Source organism: Atractosteus spatula, chromosome 18 (genome assembly GCF_055471065.1).
Source record: "Atractosteus spatula isolate fAtrSpa1 chromosome 18, fAtrSpa1.hap1, whole genome shotgun sequence".
In the NCBI taxonomy this organism is placed as follows: domain Eukaryota; kingdom Metazoa; phylum Chordata; class Actinopteri; order Semionotiformes; family Lepisosteidae; genus Atractosteus; species Atractosteus spatula.
In genome coordinates, this window is record NC_142723.1 from 2,117,414 (window position 1) to 2,137,952 (window position 20,539).

The window sequence follows — 20,539 nt, forward strand, 5'->3', positions numbered from 1 at the left end:
CTGGTCTGTCCTGTGTAAGAGGACAGTGGTAGTTTTGCTGAACCTCCAGTTGCAGTTTCTAGACCCACCACCTGGTGGCAGCTTTTCATGGGGCAAGTCTGTGAAAGCTGTCATTGAAAGAAGTTTATGTTGGTTGGGTGGGTTGACAGTCTGGTTTAATCTATGCTTCTTTGTTTGCCTAGCAACGGTGTTAGGGGGAATTCCAGAATTGATCTATTCCAATAACATTTTGATCTGTTTCGATAACATTTAGCCTAAAACAGGATTTGGTTGGGTTTTTTTTTTTAGTAGACAGTGACTTTTAAAAAAAATAAGAATAAAACTTCTGAAAAAACATTGCATGAATATTATAATTTATTCATTACATCTTAGATAGATATAACATTTCTATTTTCATTGGTAAAATAATGTCTTCAATAGATAATTAATTATCTGTTAATGAAGGTATCAAAGGTGTATTTGTGTAGTTGTCTATTTAAAACTGTATTTAGAAAATCTATACCCCTTCATCCTGAGTTATTTTCCAGATGATATTATACTGTTTGAAACTGGCAGGACCATATGCCACATGAGAAAACACTTTAATTTGTTTTGAAGTTTTTCCTCACTGCAGATGTAGCAGATTCGTTGGACTAGTTGTCATAGAATCCTTGTCTGTATTTTTGATTCATGGTTTTAAATTGCTTGTAAACACCTTACACTGTTCCTTAGGGATTTGATGGTTTGTAGAACAATAAAGTCTGGCTTGGGCAGCATTTTGTTTTGCAAGCCACTATATCTAAGGGCCTAGTCAAACACTTTATTAAGTTACTGAAGTACACAGTAGACATATTTCTAAATTTGAATGTCACCTTTGTGTATGTGCGTCATGCTGTTGCTGCCGTTATATATATTTTTTAATTTAGAACCGCCGTTTGTTTTTATTATACTGTACCTACCCGGTTTGCAATAGGGTTTGTTGTTCTGGATCCCATGAGCACGCACAGGCTCCACAGCTCTGTACTGTCACTGATAGCATCTTAGGCCTGCCAGCAGCCAGGAGTCCCCATGTTGCTGGTGGTCCAGAAAGCTCTGCCCAGCTCATCCTGCCCCACCCCCGGCAGAGTTCAGCCAATCGTGTGCTGCCACCCCTGGGTCACATGACTCAGAGACGATTACATTGACCTCTTCAGCCACTGACTTCAAGCAGTCATCATGTGCTGTATCCCTGTTTTTGCATATTTCCGAGAACACCTGTGTGGTGTGGGCAGGGAGAACCACCTGTGAAGATTCACTAAGAGTTGCACACCTGAGAAGCGTAGTTCCTCTTCTGTAGAACATTCTTATTGTCCATCTTGAGACCTGAGGCAGGTGCCCGTTGCATCCTGGGATGGATTGTCACATGGAGGAGAAAAGCACTGATTGTGCCCAGGTATGGCAGAGCTCAGCTGCAGGTGGTGGGAAGGAGAATTTGCATGTGGTTAGGTTTGAGGCTGAAGCATCGTGTTCTCCCTACACATCTACCCAGAGATGAGTCAGATTCACCAGCCTTTGGCCGAGTTTGGAGGAAGGAATGTGTGCACATGGCATCTGCGCTCATTGGTCTGCTTTCAGGAAAGCCCATCCATTGAGCCGCTTGGCAGGTGATGCAGTTTTGTGTGCTTCCACAGTGCATTGCAGTGTAATCGTCATGGAGCTTATCCAGAGAACAAGAAGGGAATACAGACCACTGACATAAAAAATCGAAATTAATTTATTTGTTTAGAGCTTTTTAAAACGCTCTTCTATTTTTCCTGAGAGCCTTACTACACCATCCAGCATCCTCTCAGAATCCGGTGTGCAAAAGATTCCAAATAACTGTAATATAAATGGAGAAATCTCTCAGCTGTAATTTTGAGCATTCCTAATGCTATAACAGTTGTGGCTGCTGTTGCTCGCATTAATTCTCTGGTTTAGTGGGAATTCGTCAGGGAACATCCTTCTGAGGCAGTAAGCATTTTTTTCTATGTGAACAGCATCACAGTAGACTTCCTTTCTTTTTTAAGTTAAAGTCGTTAAGGAGAAATTGCTGCTGTACTGGGAGTTGGATGCCATGGGGCTGGGGCAGACTTTGCCACAGCTCCCTGAGCTTTGCTTTCAGAAATCATTCCTTCAGATTTATACATGCAGTATGTAGAGAAAGACAGAGCATGTGAGTGAGTCATGCGTGTTACACCCTGTCTCACTCCTTTGTTCAGACAGATAACTTTTTCATCAAGTGTTCTTGTGACCGCTAATGCTTGAGCCAGTAATTATTTAGGAACCTTTTTATAAATGTTTTTCTTTACATTATTACACTTATGATAAACTTTGAAGGCCTCTAGTACTCATTTTACAAAGTGTGCATATTGCTGCTCTTTTAAAGAAACGTGCCCTTATGCATTATTCTTCAGTAACATGAGAACATAAAGATTGCAGAGGAGGACATCGAGCTCATTGATCCACGGATCTAATGCAAACTATCAGCTTTAACACCGTAGTTTGTGTGAAAAAGTACTTCCTGCTCTGAGTTTCCCCATTCGTCCTCCGATTTGTGTTTCACTGTTTTTTAGAACAGTGTAGAGCATCATAGACTTGACCTATTGTTATAGGAGGATGTTAAGGACAGAGATTTGTATTTTTTCTGATATTCTTTGCTATTTAATAATTGTATTAACACCAAGGCACTTCTGAGACCCAAGGAAGAGGGCTTGACCAGTATTCATTTCTACGTCTACTGGACGTTGGGCCGACAAATTACAGTTCATGAAGACGGAGAGAGGAGTAAGAGGTTAGACCAGACAAATTAAATTGCTGGAGTATGTAGGTGGTGCCAGGTCTCATTTCATACAGAAAGTGTTCTTTTTTGTGATTAGCATCCAAGCGGAAAGACACTTTCCTCTTGCTTTCAGAAGTGATAATTGCGAAGTCAAGAACCTGTTAGGGTATTCCCAGCAGCGGACATTTTTCCCCAAAGTTTCCAGAGTAAGAGCGGATAATTACCATAAACCCATTTGCGAGGAGGATGCATGGAGCGCCTGTTAAATGCTTGAAAGACAGCTGAGCTGCGACTCCAGGGAGCCTACAGGGGTGGCCACAGTGAGCAGCTCCACTGAGTGAGCAGCTCCAGTGAACAGATGAGTTACTCGCTGCACTGCTCCGTGCGTCCTGAATTTCTCCACAGAAAATTGAGAAGCACCCAAAGGAGTGAAATCGCCGCTGTTGGCTTAGGCTGCCAGTGATTTCTAGAAGGTGGCACAGAACCAAAGTCGGCAGATCCAGTTGGTGAGCTCCACTGTTCAGGAGGTGCTCAGTCCTCAAGCGGCACCTGTGCAGAATCTGTGAATCAGTGCAGGGGAACCAGGTGATCCTGAGGCAGCGAGTAGTAAAAATGTCTGAAATAGAGGGCAGCTGTACTCCAGTGATGGACTGGGCTGATCTCTGACCACCCCCTGTAATGCCTTCCGTTCAGACAGTGAGCTGCCGCCAAACCACACATTTCCTTCTCTTTCAACATCATGCACCCTTGGGTGCACCAGGTGTGATCCAGCACTGTGCTTGATGCTCTGCGGGAAGCCAGGATCAGCACCTTGGGTGTCCCGTGTCACCGGCTTGCAGGTTCGAGTACGACTGTGTATATCGAGGTGCTGGCTGGGAAAACGCACAAAGGGCGTCGTTTTGACTAATGGTTTTTCAGCTGGCAGTGAAAGGTGAGGGGGACATGAAGGGAGCCTCCTGGGGAGAAATACTACCCTTTATAGATGTGTTAGGCATCTGCAACTGCTGATTAGGAGTCAGAAGTAAGAATTGCAAGAATTGGGAGCACGGTCACTTTTTTCGGTCTTCCTCATTCATGCATCAGTTGCCCTGGGCTGGACCAACAAATGGGACATTGCAATCGGGGAGGGGGGAGCTCTGGGATTTGCTGAATGAAGCCAGGTGTGTGGACACCTGCTGACTGTCGGGAAGAGAGCGTCTCATACGTGCAGAGTAACGATCCCCCCCCCCCACCCTTTCTTTCATCCTCCCCAGAGGAGCAGGGCGAGTGGAAGGGACCCTTCTGCTTCATTCAGGCCGCGGACCCCCAGCTGGGGCTCATGAAGGCCTGGTCGGTGGGGGACTGCGACAGCGGGGGGGACGAGTGGTCCGAGGAGGTCCGGCTGACGCGGCAGGCGGTGCAGGCGGTCAGCAGGCTGAGCCCCCGGCCGCGCTTCATGGTGCTCTGCGGGGACCTGGTGCACGCCATGCCTGGTAAGCAGACTCGCATGCTGGCTTTCTTAGATGATAATCTAAGCTCCCAGCTTTTTATGAGTAGAGGCACCCCCATGGGGTGGCAGACCGTCACCGCCCTGTGCCACACACTGTGTCGGGAGCAGTGTAGGGCCATGACTTTCCAAACAAGGCATCCCGCACCTAAACACGCACAAACAGAGACGTGTACAGGGAGCGATGAAGCACACGAATGATGTTGTTTGTTTGCATTTTAATACCCGTCTGTACATGATGTACGTGAGTCATGAAACACTTACACGGCAGCGCAGGTACCTAGGGAGGAGACATCACACGTACAGTAATAAAATGTCTTTAAAGACGCTTGCATATCTTTGCACAATCAAAATTCTAGCTGTCTTCCACTGGTAGAAACTCCGAATATCACGATTGCCGTGCTGTACACCCAAACAGTTTCTTGATGGCAATTTTGTGCTCCACTTTTAACATTGCAAGTGATTACTAAAAAATCAGGCTAAGTGTAATCTGTCTAAAGCATCTGGCTAAAAAAAAAAAGCCTCATCCTCATTGTTTGTCTTTCTTTCTGTTTCCTCTTGCTATTTCAAATGGCGATGTTGTAACTATTTCATTAAAAAGGAGGGGGGTGATGGGGGGGTCTTTTGTTGGGGGGATTCTCCCTCCCTGCACGGAGCTCATTCAAGCTCTCCCAAGTACAGTACCTGTGAATGCTGAGAAGAGGAGCAACATTCATAACCATTACTGTCTCTGCAACCCAAGAGACTGTCATCCCTTGCCGAAATTGTATAGTGGCGCTAATATTTCATTTCTAAAATAAATGCCTTTGTGTTACAATTTAATCTCTCAGTTGAACTGGAGTTGCATTATCGCAGAGTGTTTCAGATGACTCCGTGGGTTACCTGTTTTTTTTCCTGTTGAATTTCCATAAACCTTTCTTCCTAGAAAAGCTTTAAACGTCATTACCTATGCATTTGTAGACATTTTCAGCTAAATGTAGTCGGGCCCCAAATACTTTATTTAAATAAAAAAGAATTGTAAGTGACAAAAGCGTAATAATACAGACTACAGAAGTGTGAATGTAGCAGCAGCTGAATGTTAAATGGGGAATAACTCAGACGTCCTGCTGGTCCTCATTTCCAGTAGCTGTCTGGCTGTTTTGATAAGAGCTTAACTAGAACAGGTGAGTGAAGCCAGTGGTCTGACTGATAGGCGTTAAGCCACTCAGAATTGCTATGGAAACGGGTATCTCCCATCCCTGTGTGACCATGGAAACCAGCTGGAAGCCCCCGCCCCCTCCCCTCCCCTATTCCCACCTGCTTCACAGAGACCTGTTTGAGGTTACAGACCTTCGCAAGAAGCAGCCCAACCCCATGGCATCCCCAAGCCCAATCCTGTCCTGGGTTTCACCATGCAGGTGATATAAGAGCAACTGGCTTTCCTCTCAGCACCTTATTAGTGCAGTTTTAAAATGCTAATTGAAAGAGTGCCTCCTCTGGAACGTTCAGTTGTGAGGCTGAAAACAGGGGATAGTGCAAATCATCTTAAATGTTGGTTTTTTTTTCCATTTTCCAAGCTTTTCTTTCGATTTAGCTCGCACTTTTAATTTTTGCTTGTTCTCCTCCAGATTATGTTAAGTTACACACTGCGTTTGTCTCAGGCGAGTGTCTCTCTGTGTAGATATGGGAGATGAAAGCACATTGCTTCCGTCCGAATGCTGACTCTTCTGGCCTTTCGTCCCTTAGGGAGTGGGAAGTGCTCCGCGCTGTGCTGTGGGATTTTTCTGGTGAGGTTTCCCTGTTCTACCTGGTCCGTACTCTTGACTTCAGGGATAGATGAACATGCCGAGGTGGATGTGAGCTCAGCAATGCCTGTGCACACCTGTAGCCCGTGAGATTAGCCAGGAACAAAGTTGTTGCCCACTTGACACGCGCGGTTTTGTCATTTTCTTCCTCGGTGCGAGGAAGCAGAAGAGAGCCCGGCCAAAGCAAATTGATTTCTCGGCGGCTTCGGCAGAGGTTTTTTTTTATTCGAGAGATGGAAGGGAATTGCACAGAAGCCGCATGTCAGGTTTAGACAAAGGCTCCGAGTGCTTGGACAGGACGGCGATGGGAGGTGTGAGAAACTGTTATTGGTTCTGACGTCTCATTAAAGCTCTTTGTGGTGGAGTAGACAGGGAGGGGAGGTATATATAGTGCTGTAGATCAGGAACACTAAGTAACTCCTCTCAGCGGTACCATTCCTTAAGTCTGAGTATCCAGGGAGAAGGAGCCTTGAGTCTATGAAAGAGAACAGCCTGGTCTACATTGATTGTGTTTTAGGTAAGAGCAAACAAAGCAGAGTACAGTAAATAGATCCATAAAGCACACGAGAGCTCCAAGACTGTGTACTGGTACTAGTTTGGGAGCAGAATCCAGCAGATGGGTACATTTTGCACTCCTGAAGTACAATTAAATAGTACAACATACTGTATTTTTAAAACTGTCACTCATGCCAGGCGAGAAGCTTGCTTTCCTCGTTAGAATCATTTCAGGGTAAAAGAAAATCTTAAACAATTTTTACCTCATCTTTTGCCACATCAGAGGCTCATAAGTGACACCTTCAAGGTCAAGGTTGTATTGTGCCCACAGTTTTGTAAAAAACTTGATAAAATTATCAAGCCACTGCTTAATGAATACTTGCATTCTCATGACTGAGCACGGCAGATCTGTTCTCCACTGGTCCCCAGGGATGGCAAGAAAAAGGAGGGGATTTTTTTTCTTGCTTCCATAAACAGTGGAGCGGAGTGTGCATGTTTTTGTTCAGCTCTAAAAATAGAGGATGTTAAAACCCGTTTTACACGGTACAAGAGATTATAAAATGGTTGCACTTAATCCTTTAAAAGATGTGTGAAGTGGGAGATGGAGAGTGGAGCAGCATTTAATGTCAGCCAGCGTGTTAATGCGGCTTGCACACAGGTGCTTATGGGAAGGAAGATGAAGGCATTAACCCATTTCAGTGGCCGAGAGAAGGCTGGAACAATCAGGCTCTTCCTTGTACCGTTAAGAAAACAGCAACATAAAGCAACAGTCTATCAGGATTTGCTGCCTAACCCATCTTTTCTCTGTTTTACTAAACAAATCTTTTACTAGATTAGTAGTTTTAGTGTGGTTTTACAGATGTTTGAGGGTTTTTCCCGTGTGATGTGTATTATCAGGATGCTTAATGAGTTTGCCAAGGCGTTTGGTCTATTCAGTGACTTAAAGCAGCAACTCTGAGGACGTTTTTATAAAAGAATAGCTTGAAAGTGCCCCCCCCCATTTCAAAAGAACCAAATGCTTGAGCTGTAAAATGTTTTTGAAATTTTATTTTAAAAACTCAGTTGTCCATTCCTCTGCGTTAGCTCACTTCCTGCTTTGGCGTCTTCTGTGTGGTGACCGGGTGCAGGGTCAGGGGTCGCTGGCCAGTCCCCCAGCTCTCTCTTCTAATTGGCAAAGCAAGAGAGTGTGATGGTTCCTGGCCACACAGAGCAAACGGCATGCCCCCTGCTCCACAGTCAGATTCGATCAGGCTTCTCTGCCTTATTCCGTTTCATTCACTTAAGGACCCCTTTGCAAAGTGACAGAATTTAGCTGCACAGAAAGAAAATGAAATAAAGAAACAAAGGCATTTGGTTTCTCTATTCCCATTACCAGTGTTACCAGCTGGCTTTATAAGATAAAGCAAACAATATTAAGCTGTCTCAAGCTGCAGACTCTGTAAGACAGCAAAAGCTAAAGCAATGTGCACTACCTCAAAGGCAGAGGGTCTGTACCTTGTCATTGGTTTTATGTGTTGAGCAGCTTAAGCTGGCAATGCAGTTGAAGTGTGTCATCTTATTGAAGGACATGGTTAAGGCAATTCTATTTCCTTCTCCGCCTGTCCGTGCTTGGCTAGCTTTGGCGACTATACGAGTATGCTTTCTTTTTGTCATTTATATATCTGCAGTTTTTGTGCTGTTGTCAGAGCAAGAGGATAGACCTTTGTGTTACAGGAGGCTTTCCCTGTTTCAGGGCACCCAGTGGCCGCAGGGAAGGTTTGCTTCCTTCCATTGTGAGCAAAAGTGACCCACAGAGAAAACGCAGGCTATAGGAGAGGGAGTCGAGGAGAAACAGGCAAGAGTCTGTCAACAGAGATGACAGTAGTGCAAGTGGTCAGCAGAGAAGAGACTTTGATAGGTGCCCCCAGGCCATACATAAAATGTTTTTCTCTATTTAAGCAAACTACATTAGTGTTAAAGCAAAAGCGATCAGTCAGACAGAGCTGGAATTAATAAGCAGCATTGTTAAATTCCAGACGGAAAAAAAGAACATCCTTTTATTCAGTCCCTTTTTATTCTGTTTTGATTTTGTTAATTTGGTGTTACAGTAGGTATTAATAGTTTGAGAATGATGTGACTGCCCTGATACATCAGATTCCCAGTCATTGTGCTGCATGTTTCTGTGGTTAATTTATTCAGTTACATATAGTTCTACTTTAATAGTAATTCCTTGACTCCATAATCTGTTAAAAAAAGCCACAAGGGAACATCTTCCAGGGGTGCATGAATTCCTTCTTTATTTAGACTCACCAAATATTTGTTTCTTTTTGGCTCAAACAAATGTGGAATTGTTAGTTGTGTGTGTTTTTTTTTTATATCCACTATGCCACTATGAACACCACGACCGCACACGGGGGAGAGTGGGGAGACAATGGCAGACTCCACCTTCGAGCCACTCGTCTTTGAACACGTTTCAGGCACCGCAGCCCCATGCCCCTGCAAACGCCAGGGAGGCCGCAGGAGAAGATGTGGGTTGCTGGGAACCAGGAGCACCCTGGCCAACTAAGTCCTCCGCAGCATTTTTCTCAATACTCTGTTTCCGCTTTAGGAATCCCAGTCCCAGTCAGCTAGTCACCTGACCCAGTATGTGTAGGGCAGGGCTTCTACCAGCTGACCCACTCTGACACTCTTTGTGAGAACTGGTCTGGAATTATAGCATAATTCCCCAGTAGTAAACAGAGGGGCTCGGTATGGGTTGTAGAACTGTAGTGGGTGAAATGTACAGTTTGGGATACAGTGTCAGTGGTCTCCGTGCTACTCTCACTCCAGGTGGATTCTTGTACTAAATGCAGTAACTTGGCTGATTGACTTGACACCTTATCATTTGCATTAGCTGTGTCCAAGCAAAGTCATGCTTTCATCTGCAGTGATGTCTTTTAGTTGGCTATACTTGGGGAAAGTCCAGGCTGCTGGTCAGGAATGTCTCCCATTTTATATGTGCCTGAACAAACATGATTGTATAACCCTATGTTGGAACACATGAACCCCTGAGAACTCCACTGGTCCTTTTTTCTCTTTGTAAGTCCGATATCAATGGTGATCCGTAACATTGAGTCTGTAATAGGTGGTTACCATTTTCCATGATTTTATCGCCTTTTCAGCAGCTTCGGGCTCAGCTGTTAGAAGATATTTAAACACTTGACATTACAGCACATTAAGAAGAATAATTCTGTACTTTACAAAGCGTAAAAACCTAGAAGGAAATTATAATTACCCTCACCTCCTGTTCAGTTTCTGAACTATTCTTAATCTGTTTCCTTCATAGGAACAGGCTAATGTTTCATCTTGTATATACTGTATTAGCATCTCATCAGAATAACCCCACTGCCTACAGTACAGTGTCTTCACTCCTTATTCTGAGGCCTTGGTCTGGAAATTATGGTTCACAGTCAAGAGCGCCACCAGCTTGTCCACCAACACCACTTGCAGCGTCTCCCATCCTAGTACTTATCAGCAGCAGCCTTGCTGAGCTCCTGAGATCTGATCAAATCGGGTTGCAAAGGGTGTAGGTCTGCTATCAGGATTTAAAGATGCTGCCCGTTTTTCCATGGTACTGGAGGTAAAAGGCTAGACAAGTGTGGCAAGTGTGCACCAAAGACCAAGTAAGCGCGAGAGTGTGCTTTGCCCGGCTGCAATGTTGTGGGTTCAGGAAGAGCCCACAGAAACGGTAGCAGGTGAGGTCCCAGGACTGGAAAGGGTAGCAGGTGAGGTCCCAGGACTGGAAGGGTAGCAGGTGAGGTCCCAGGACTTGATCAATGCGGCATCAAGCAGCCAGATTACTTTCAGTCACTACATTGTAGCGCCATAACTATTACACAACAATTAGTGGACCCTTCTGCATGTCAGTTCCATGCTCTCTGACATCCGTCAGGGCTGTCAACACAAAACCTCTTAACCACTTAAGAGGATTTGTTCCCAGTGCTGCCAAATCCACCTGAGGTCACTCACTGCAGCTCCTAATGTACCGATGGAGCAAAGGTGTTATTCTGTTGATAAGTGGGGCATGTTGGTTCCTTCGTGTTCCTTCTTGAAATTCAAAATATTCAATCACTTCTTTGCCTAAGCTTCTCATTAATAAGGTCATTTAGTACTTCTGCACCAGACTCCCTTCAAGTGAATTGCAGTCTGTCATGAATAAACAGTAAATCTAAATAACACTGAAAACGTTTGATCAATAGCAAACGTCTGTATATACATGTACAATTAGAGGGGCAAGTTTAATGATTTTCAGATTGTTATAGCAGATTGTTGAGACCAGGGTCTCCCATCGCTGGGTCTGGAGAGTCCTAATCCAGTGCAGGAAGAGAATTCTGATACCCGAGGGCTGAAGAGGGCTTTGATTTTAGTGCTAAATGATATCTAGATTACTCAGTTTAACAAATCATCTGTTTAATTCATCACAATGGAATTGTTCCATATCTTCAGAAATTGGTGATTTAATGGTGACCCACAATTAAAGGTGCTGGATTGAGGCTCCCCAGGATCAGAGTTGGCAGTTCCTACAGTAGTTCAGACTGCTTTTAGCTGAAGTTCCCCTTTACCTTGAACAGAAAGTGAGCATTTGACTACCTGTCATAGGAATAAGTTTTGACTGGTCAAGAATGCACAGAGCACTTATTAATGCATTGAGAAACAGGATATTTGAGTACAAGCAGAGTTTGTAACAGGGCCCTGCTTGAGTTCAGAATTAATCCCAGGCCATAAATCGTCTCTTTGCTTGGTTTCTAGGGTGCTGGCTTCAAAGCCTGTTGCAAAGGAGACATACTTGTGCTGCAGAGCCAGCCCTTTATTAATATCAGAGGAAGCAGGAAGCTCATTGCCTTTCATCTTGGAGTGTTTCATTGATATAACACATTCAGTGCTCCACTGAAAGACAAAAGGTAGAAAGTGGGCAAAACTACTACTTCTTGCACTCCTTCATGTGCAGGGGAGCTAAGCACAGGGAAGTAAAGATGTTCACCAAATTGCCAGCCTACAGGCCTAGACCTAGCCACGCCTTCCAGTGGGAAATGTTCAAAAATATTGGAACCGCGCAGTCCATCCTCAGGTTCCTCCGGCTTCTGTACCTCGTGTTTCCCTGTGCTGTGGCTAAATCTGTTCACTTTTGCCCCCTTACATTGCGTGTTTTGCACCATTAACATTTGACAGTGCAGAAATTGTTTTGAATGAAGGAGAACTCACTGCTGTGGGGCGATGCCTTTTACAGGTGCTGTATAGCATCCAAGTATATTATAACATCACGGATGAAGACATTGGCTAAAAAACAATGATAAGCCATGTCTTACAACCATCACAAACCTAACAGAAGTACGTAAGGTGCTCTGGATACCCAGTACCTGCGGCAAAAGCCAAAGTCAACTGTCGGCCCTTGTCCCTGCAGTCAGCTGGAAAAACTGTGTGGCAGTAGCATGCATGTCAGCTGGCGTTTGAGATAGTGGGATCAGAGCAGCGGAGGGAGAGAGGCGGGGGAGAGAGGATGAGAGTGCCAGGCAGGAGGCAGGGGGAGCCTTTTTTTTTTACATCTTCTTTTTTCAGGCAGATAAAAGAGCAAGTGGAGAAGGCTGAAGCATGTGTCATTGTTCTCGCAGCGGAAGGTGGGATGCAGAAAGAGGGGTCTGGGCTCTTTAGTGGCTGTCGGTATAGATCTGCAGGGTGGCCAGGAGTTCACAGGGAGCTGCTGCATTGTCACTGAGAAGAGCAAATGTGCAGAAACACCCAGGAATAGAAAGCCTCCTGTGCTTTGCATTGTATAGGCTTTGCTTTATTGGGAATGGCTCCTCCTGTTCATTGACTTGTTTGCTCCTTGAGTTACTCACTGTGCTGATTCATTTCGGTCAATGTTTCTTTCAAGCAGTCACTCTTTCTCATTTCTGAAAGTCCGCTGAGGTGGTCCTCACAGGAGCCTGCTGGCTTCCTGCTTGTGTTTTGTGTTTTGTTTTGTTTTTTTTAGTAACTTGGCACTTGTTCGTGAGCGTGCTGAGCCTCACAGGGCAGTCGAATTTCCTTGCTGTCTGAGTAAGTGGTGTTGAAATCATCCTCATCATCATTCTTTGTGGTGGTTGTTTATCTGCTTGGGCGGTGCCCTTATCCAGGGGGAAATCGCGTAATGGATGTCGCTAATGTGCCTCATGGGTTTGATCCCAACCCAAAAAGTATGAAAAGTGTAGAAAGATTAATACAAGGAGTTTAAAATGTTAATTTGCAGGTTTCTTCTCTGTTTGAATACGTCTTGCCATTCTAAACCCTAGATAGGCTGTCAGCCTTCACTGAAAACTTCATCCACCACTGAAGTACAGCCCTCACCTGGGTGATCCACAGCAGCCCCACAGCACATCAGCAGCTTGAAAAATGAAAAATTACTTGGTAATCACAGTTGCATTTAGCCAGGATACCAAGTTCTTAGGAATTGTTCATTGGATCTTTAAAGACCTAGCAGTCACTGGACAGCACTTCAAAAACAAAGAAAGCACTTCCTGGTTTTTTTAGAGGTCTCCCATCCCAATACTGACCAGCCTTGCATAGCTTCTGAGACATGGAAAGATCAGGCTACAGGGTGGAAATGCTCTCCTTTTCCTTATCACATAGTTTTTTTTAATATCGCTTCTTCACTTTTCTTTTGTTCATTTCAATTAAGAAAATTAAATTCAGCTTCAGCTCGAACTTCATTATTTATAATTCTCTGGGTTTTTGCCAGCACTCCAGCAATTTCCTAGCAATTTAAAATTCCTTTGACATATAACTCAATTAAAAACAGCTCAGAATGATCTCGGTGAAAAACACATTTTGCTTAATCATGTCGTGACTCAGTGGTTTTCTGCCAGTGTGGTTTGGAGAGCAAGGTGTTTGGCTCTGCTGTGACCGGTCCATCTCAGGCCGCTCAACGTAATGTGTCACCAGCTCTCTGCCCGAGCAGGGCCAGCGGTGTTTATCCGCCGTGTTTACAGTGCTAGTCCAAGAGGCACCTGCAAGTTGTCTCGAGAAATACTGGCTAAGATGGGAGGATTTTCTCAAGGGGTCAGCGAGAGCTCGATGCGTTGCCGTTATTTCTCATCGGATCGTTCGGAATCCAGTGCCTAAAAGAAATCTGACAAGGTGCTGGCGGAAGTGATGGCTTCACTTGTTCTCAGATTCTCAGAAGGGGGTAGGAGAATTCAATTGACATAGAATTGATGACGCGCAAACCTGCTTGAACACCCTTGCTTTTTCACCCATTCGGCCCTGGCCAGAGCACACGCTGCTGAGTGCTTTCCTCACAGATCCTTAGCAGTGCCAGAACCCCGTGCTGGTCGGTGTTATTTCTCTTTTGTGTAGTGTAGCAGAAGAGGGCCAGAAGGGTGACCTCATGCAGGCCTGCCACAGGACTAGTTAATTATTGCCTACTTGGGCTGGTGGAGAAGCGTGTGCTCACGCCAAGCCCTGTTCACTCCAGACGGTGCGTGAGCACAGCGCCTCTGCCTTGGAGCCGCTCCCTCCCCAGCCTCTGCCTGCAGTAGCTCAGCTTCCCAGACGGGCTGACGGATTGGCAGGAGAGCAGAGCCGGAGGGCTGCCCCTGCCCCTGCTGCTGCCTGGCCTGAGCGACTCGTCAGCGTCGGCTCTGTGCACCATGGTCACCGGAGGGCCGTACACCTCCCGTGTTAAAAACCTGGCATTGAAAAATTGTTCTTTTCTGTCCCCGACTTTGTGGAATCGCCCCAGCTTAGGTGAGACTTTTTGAGCGAGTCTGGTGCCGGGCAAAGAGCAGTGAGGGCTGCTCGGGTTTCCCTTTAGAATGTGTGTTGCCATCCCAGCAGGGCCTTCTTCCGAATGAACAGAGAAACAGGAATCAGGAGGCATGAGTGGACACTACATGGAAGTGCATTTAAAGCCGAGAGCAGGAGGCACGTCTTTGCTCACAGGGTGGTGGGAATTTGGAACAAGATAACCAGCCACGTCATTGAAGCCAATAGCCAGCCTTCTTTCAGGAAGATGAGATCCTTGAATCAGTTAGCTACTAGCTACCAGATGGGCTGTATATTCCGGATGGCTTCCTCTCTTTTGTAACCTTTCCCATGTTCCCAGGCTGGTGATACTCTGCAGACTTGAGCCCTCTTAGCCTTTATGGCACGTTGCCATTAGTGTATAACTACTGGGAGGATGCGTGGACGCTGCGGGTTGGCGACTCTGACTTCAGTTGATTTTTAGACCGGTTGCTGTACCCATAAGCTGTGATGTCTGTGCTCAGTTGGGGTTTTGGGTTTAAATTTCAGTTTGACTTTCGATGTGCCTCTGAACCAGCTAGCTTCAGAAGCTGATAGCCAAGAAGTGCAGAGGGAAAGAGAGTCTGTGTTCTCAACCATGCTTAGTAGTGAACTGCAAAAATGCTCTGGGCAGCAGGGCAATGCTTTCCCAGCCTGTCTCCTGTCATTCACTTTTCAGATGCCTTCTAAGCCTTCTGTGGCTTCTTTTTAAAGTGTTAATTGGCGCAGCAAATAAAACTCTTAGCAGAATGAACTAAACAACCCCATGCTGCTTTCACACAGAGAGGTGCATGATTTGAAATGGAATAGCAGGAATGGGGAGATATTATGAAGTACTTATTTCACGCACACTGTCCTATTTTTATCAGACCGATTGTATAATTCCATAAGAAATCTGCTTTGCTGTAGATTTTTTTTTTGCAAAATCATGTACCGGGAGCCTGCAGTCCTGATGGGAAAAGTTTGTTTACACAGCTCCTAGATGCATGGAATTTCAAGGTAGTTTTACATGAGCTCTATCTGCAGAAGAGATAGATGTGCTTCTTTTAGTTTTGCCTGCAGAAAGAGGATATTAATGTTATCTCCAATCTTTGCTATGGCCCAGAAAGCATAACAAATTGAAAGATATGGTATATCCTTTTATCACTTTTTAAAAATATTTAAATATATGCTATTTGAAAGAGCAAGTCAGCAATTAAGCGAAGGCTTAACCCGTTACCTTTGACCACAGGTCTGTACTGCGTAACGAGTCGGCGGTAATGGGGTGTAATCTTTGTGCTGCATCGGGAAATCGTGTTTTCCCATTGTTGGCGCGCTGCACACGAGATTAGCTACGAGCGCAAAGAAGGGATCAAATCAATTACGGGCTTTCTGCTCTGACAGCTGAGGCATAAACACGTTGATCCAAACCGGAATTTCTGACAAGACATTTGTCAGGGTTTGGAATCAGGATGTCTGCTGGATAGCAGGGTGTGGGGATGTTAAGAGACTGTGTGGGAGATGTACTGTTCTTATCTGCCCGTGTGGAGAGGGCGTGATATTCCTTTGCTTGTGTTTTCGGAGGTTTATCGTCGTCTGATTTGATCCCCGTGATGAGGACAGGCTCCCAGGAGCAAATGAGAGACCAAAGAACCGTTAATGAGAGCAACAGCCACCAATAAATGTAATCCCCATTGGATAGGGACATGGGCTGAAGGGACAGAGAGGGATTGCAGAGGCTCTTACAGGAGTGTGTGTGTGTGTGGTTCTGCCGACTGTGGTCTAAGTGGGGTAACCTGGGTTGTCAACTCTGGAGATCCAGCACTGATAGATGAAGTCATTTTCATTTTTTTCCCCCCCTTTCTGTGCTTGATGTCTTGTAGAGGTTTATTTTAAATACTACCACTAATGGCTCAGGGGTCAGGCAGCAGTCAGTGGAGGGCTGAAGTGGCCAGCCTTATTGGATACATTGCAACTGAAGGACAGCCGCTGTAGGATTTACAGGGGGGACCTCACAAGTCCAGGGTCGCAGGGTCTTCTTTCAGGGGGCATTTGGGGTTTAGAATGTTTTAAAAGGTTGGAGTTAGGCTTGAAGTACGGGGGTTACCTGCTGTTTGTAGGTTTGACGTTAGGTATTAGAAATAATAATCGCAGATCGAGATCAAGGCTTTTACCCTTGCCTGTAGAGTGCTTTGTGTTTGTGTGCACAGTGCATGATAGGATGCATTTTTCTAATAGTTATAAAAACCTTCTGTTCCTGGAAGAAAAAAAAACATACCTACTCAGAACCAGATGTTTTCAGCAATAGCTAGATGAGTATTTATCCTCAGCGATTCAATTATAAAACATAAAACACCCACTCAATTAAATTAGCTCACTCTGCCTTAATCTAGTTTTATTCACTGGTAGAATGCTGTTTAATCTCACACCTTTGTCTTGAATTACTCTGAAGATCTGTGAAGAAATGCACTGAAAAACAACATCCCCTGCATACTCTTTAACCTGATCATCTTTTTTGCTGTTTTTTTTTGTTTTGATTACAATAGATTCCCTTCAATTGCCCAGTTATTTTGAGATATTGTAGTGCTGTTTTTTTTTCTGTTACTTACAATTCATTTGTTATAAACAATTTTGTTTTCTTCATTTTCATAAAGAAGATTCCCGGCAAACTTTTCATTCTCCTAAATAAATGAAATTGTTACTAAAACAGCACCAACCATCAGACCATACGGCAGTCCCAGACGTTATAGTAACAGTTCAGCTAATTAATTTTGCTAAACTGGAATTGAGATACCTGGATTTTTTTGTATTGTGCAGCATTTTCACGTGTTCTCAATAGACAAGCTAATATGGTTAATGGTGATGATGATAATTATGGTAATTGTAATTATAATAATTTGCAAAGCTGAAATACTGTTTCTAGCCTTCACCTTTCGATTGTCTGGTCGCTTTTATTATGCATATGAGGTCAAAAGCAGCTTTTAAAAATAGACTAGCATTAACCCTTGGGACCCACAATGCACTGGGGCACTCCAAACCAATCCATGCTCCTCTACATAATGGAGGCCAGGACCTGACAGGCAGCAGAGAGCAGAGCGTCCAAGGGAGACGGCAATTTCCAGCCGCACAGGAGCCCAGGGGCTAGGAAACTCGCGGCAGGCTTGTCTAAACCCATCCCAAGAACATTTCCAGCCCTTTAACTGGGGGGTCAAAACATCATAAGTCAGGTCTTCATGCAAACTAAAAAATACAGCAAGGAATGTTTCTCTGTATACTCTTTGTACTATTTTTTAAACATGTATTCTGTGTTTCTTATCCGTCTGCATGTGCGTCTCGTCACACCTGTCTTCACACATATTTGTACAGTAGTGTTTGCATTGTTGGCCCCACCAAAAAGAAACACTTCTGCCACAGCTCTATTATTCCTCTTGCTGAGGCTGGGAAGCTGCCTTCAGTTGTGCCACGAGGAAGCTGCAGAAAAGCTCTGTGCACACCCTTTTATTTATTTATTTTTCCTCCTCCAAGGACTGTTTGATCATTCCGTCTGTAGTTTTAGATCAATGTAGAGGCTGTCTGGCCAGAGACTCCTTTTTTTTTCCAGGAGGTCATCATCTGCAGCCTTCTGTCCAGTTATCTGATTGTTGTGAAGTAAAGAGGTGGCCGTAAGTAAGAATAAAAATGCATCACACTTCTGAGACTGCTGATCGTGGGAATATGTCTTGATTCACCTCAGTACCTTAGTGACTTTCTTGGCACGCTCTCAGTGCATAAATGAGGGGAAGGGAGAAGGAGGCTGGATATCACGCAAGGGGGAAAAAAAAGCTGTTGATTGAGAAACACCACCTCCCAACCAGCTGGCATCAGCAGACACTTACCTTATTCATAACAAACAGAATTGCATTTGTGACCTCTGTTATGAGAATGAAATGCATTATTCTGTTATCATACTCGGAAATTGTAAACTGCTGCTGGTGTTTATAGGCACATAGACAAAGAGTCCAGAACAGTTTAGCTAAACTGGTGCCATGCACAGAAGGTTCTGTTGCTGTTTCAGCCTGGGCTGGACTTTTGCCCAAGCCTTGTGAATTACTGGATAATAGCTCCTTTTAGTGCCTGTCGAAAGTTGGCAAGCCATTTTAACAATGGGATTTCTGCCATTCTTTCTGTTCCTCACATTAAATGTTTCTTCAGTGGAGTGTTACCACACTGGTCACAGAAACTTGTTTAATGTCCCTCCACCCTCCAAAAACCAAAAAAATGAACAAGAGAGTGAAAGATGTTATTAGACTGTTTTGTTAAAGTTATGGGTACAGACCGAGATCCTAAAGCTCTTTACTTATTTGAAGCAAGTTGCTTGACTGAGTCTTTGCAAGACATTTTTCTGCCCCAAAGAGTCGTAATCTTTACTTATGAGACACAATAATTGAATGCCAGCATCCAGAATGTTTAGGCACTGAAAACAATTAAGAGATTCAAATTAATCCTATTATTTAAAAAAAAAATGAGGGGTTCCCCAACACCCTTGGCTACATACCTCATTGCAATGAGTGTTTGTTTAGTATAACTTAAAATCTGGAGTGGGAGACAAGCTGTGGGCCCAGCAACAAATTAAAGCTCTGGGTTTTGCAGAGATAGTTATAGGGGAGATCATGAAATTCACATCTGAATGTCCTGGAGATGCAGGAGCAGGCAGTTCTCGGCCAGCCCCAGAAACGTTCTCAGCCAGCCCCAGTCCCAAACTAGGAACCCCCCCCCCCCCCCCCCGGGAAGTGTAGGGAAGATGAAGCCATATAGGCTGATAGGCAAACAGGAGCTTCAGCACTCCGATTAAATCCTAGTCAGGCAGTGTGTTAGGACAATATCTCATGCTGAGTTTTTGCACCTCTAGCAAACTGTGTCTGTATACTGCTGCCGAGCACAAAGTCCTGATTGATTGTCTCACTGAAGAAAAGCAACAGAGAATAGCAACAGAGGATAAATTGCGTCAGGTAAAGCTAACCTGTAATGATTAGTTCCTCATTTTTTAAAAATAAAATCATTTTATGGCTGTGATGTTGGTAATAATAGTAAATTGATCCCATATAGAACTGGATGGAAGGCTGGACAGCGGTTCACTTTAGACGATAAGAATCGTTTCCAGGAGCTCATCACTTCTCCAGATCCCTGCAGAGCCCCTTGTCTCCATGTATCATAATCTGCAGGTGGCCGGAGATGAGAAGCCTTTTAATGCAGCAAGAAAGTGTAGAGCAAGGGTCAGGAGCCTTCAGACAGCTCAGTGTCAACATCGATTAGCATCAGGACACGGGACAGGCTGTGTGTGCCAGCTGCATTAATCAGCACATCAGTTACAGCCACTGCTCCCTTCCCAGCCATATGAGCCTGTATCAGTGCATTTGGGCTCCTAAATATGTCCCCTTGCTGTGTATTTCTTTTGTCGAGATGATGTATTTCACTGTCTGTGTTTCCTTGCCTGTTTATGCATGTTTGTCCTTCACATATTCCTTTCGGAGCTTGAGGCTTGTAGCTTTGCCATGGTTTCATATTGCACATAGATATTTTTTTTTGTGTTTTTTTTACTGTTGAGCCTTTTTGGCTCTGGAAGGCTGGTCAAGTTTAAGCATGAAAAGCGATATTGTTTAACTTTATATGAGAAAAATGTTTTCCTTACAATGAAAACACTGCACAGCAGTTTACAGACCAGTGACCACGTTCTTGTGGGAAATGTAAATTGATGAGACCCTCGAAACCTCAGGACTCTGTTCAAGGCAGTGTCTCATGTGCTGCTTAAGGGCTAATCCATCCAGTTTCAGAAAGCTATTTCCCCGGTAAGGGCTGTGAACTCAGAGTGGACGCAGAGCCTATCCAAGAAGCACAGGGCACCGAGTTGTGACTTGTTTCACTTTTCTCACAGACGTCCGTAAAAAAAAAAAGACGACTTCCTGTAATCAAGTCACCTGGAGAAAACGGAGTTTCAGATCAGATAATCGCGGTAGTCATTGCTTTTGAGGTGGCCGAATCAAACGGTGATTGTGAAGGTTTGCTCAGCTGTGGCAGGGCAAATGCAGTTCTTAAGCCTCTTGTCCTGAGCGCTAATAAGCGTTAAGCACTAATACAGAGTTCTTTAATTGCTATTTAAAGTGAATAATATGATGATCTTAGAGGCCATGCAGCACATCAGTGCGAATGACCTGGGGAATCAATAATGAAAGAGGGTCTGTATGTTTTACTGATGAGACTCTCTGT

The 20,539-nt window shown here is 44.5% G+C and overlaps 1 protein-coding gene across 3 annotated transcripts in view; it reads left to right on the forward strand.

The window, feature by feature from the left end:
- Positions 1-20,539, forward strand: part of cpped1 (calcineurin like phosphoesterase domain containing 1) — a 65,395-nt gene that overhangs the window by 1,819 nt on the left and 43,037 nt on the right. For 2 of the 3 annotated variants that reach the window (XM_088936525.1, XM_088936524.1), the window contains exon 2: positions 4,030-4,248. The exons of the other annotated variant lie outside the window; for it this stretch is intronic. In XM_088936525.1, the coding sequence (XP_088792651.1) occupies positions 4,030-4,248 (219 nt within the window). The remainder of the gene's footprint in view (positions 1-4,029; positions 4,249-20,539) is intronic. 3 annotated transcript variants of the gene reach the window in all.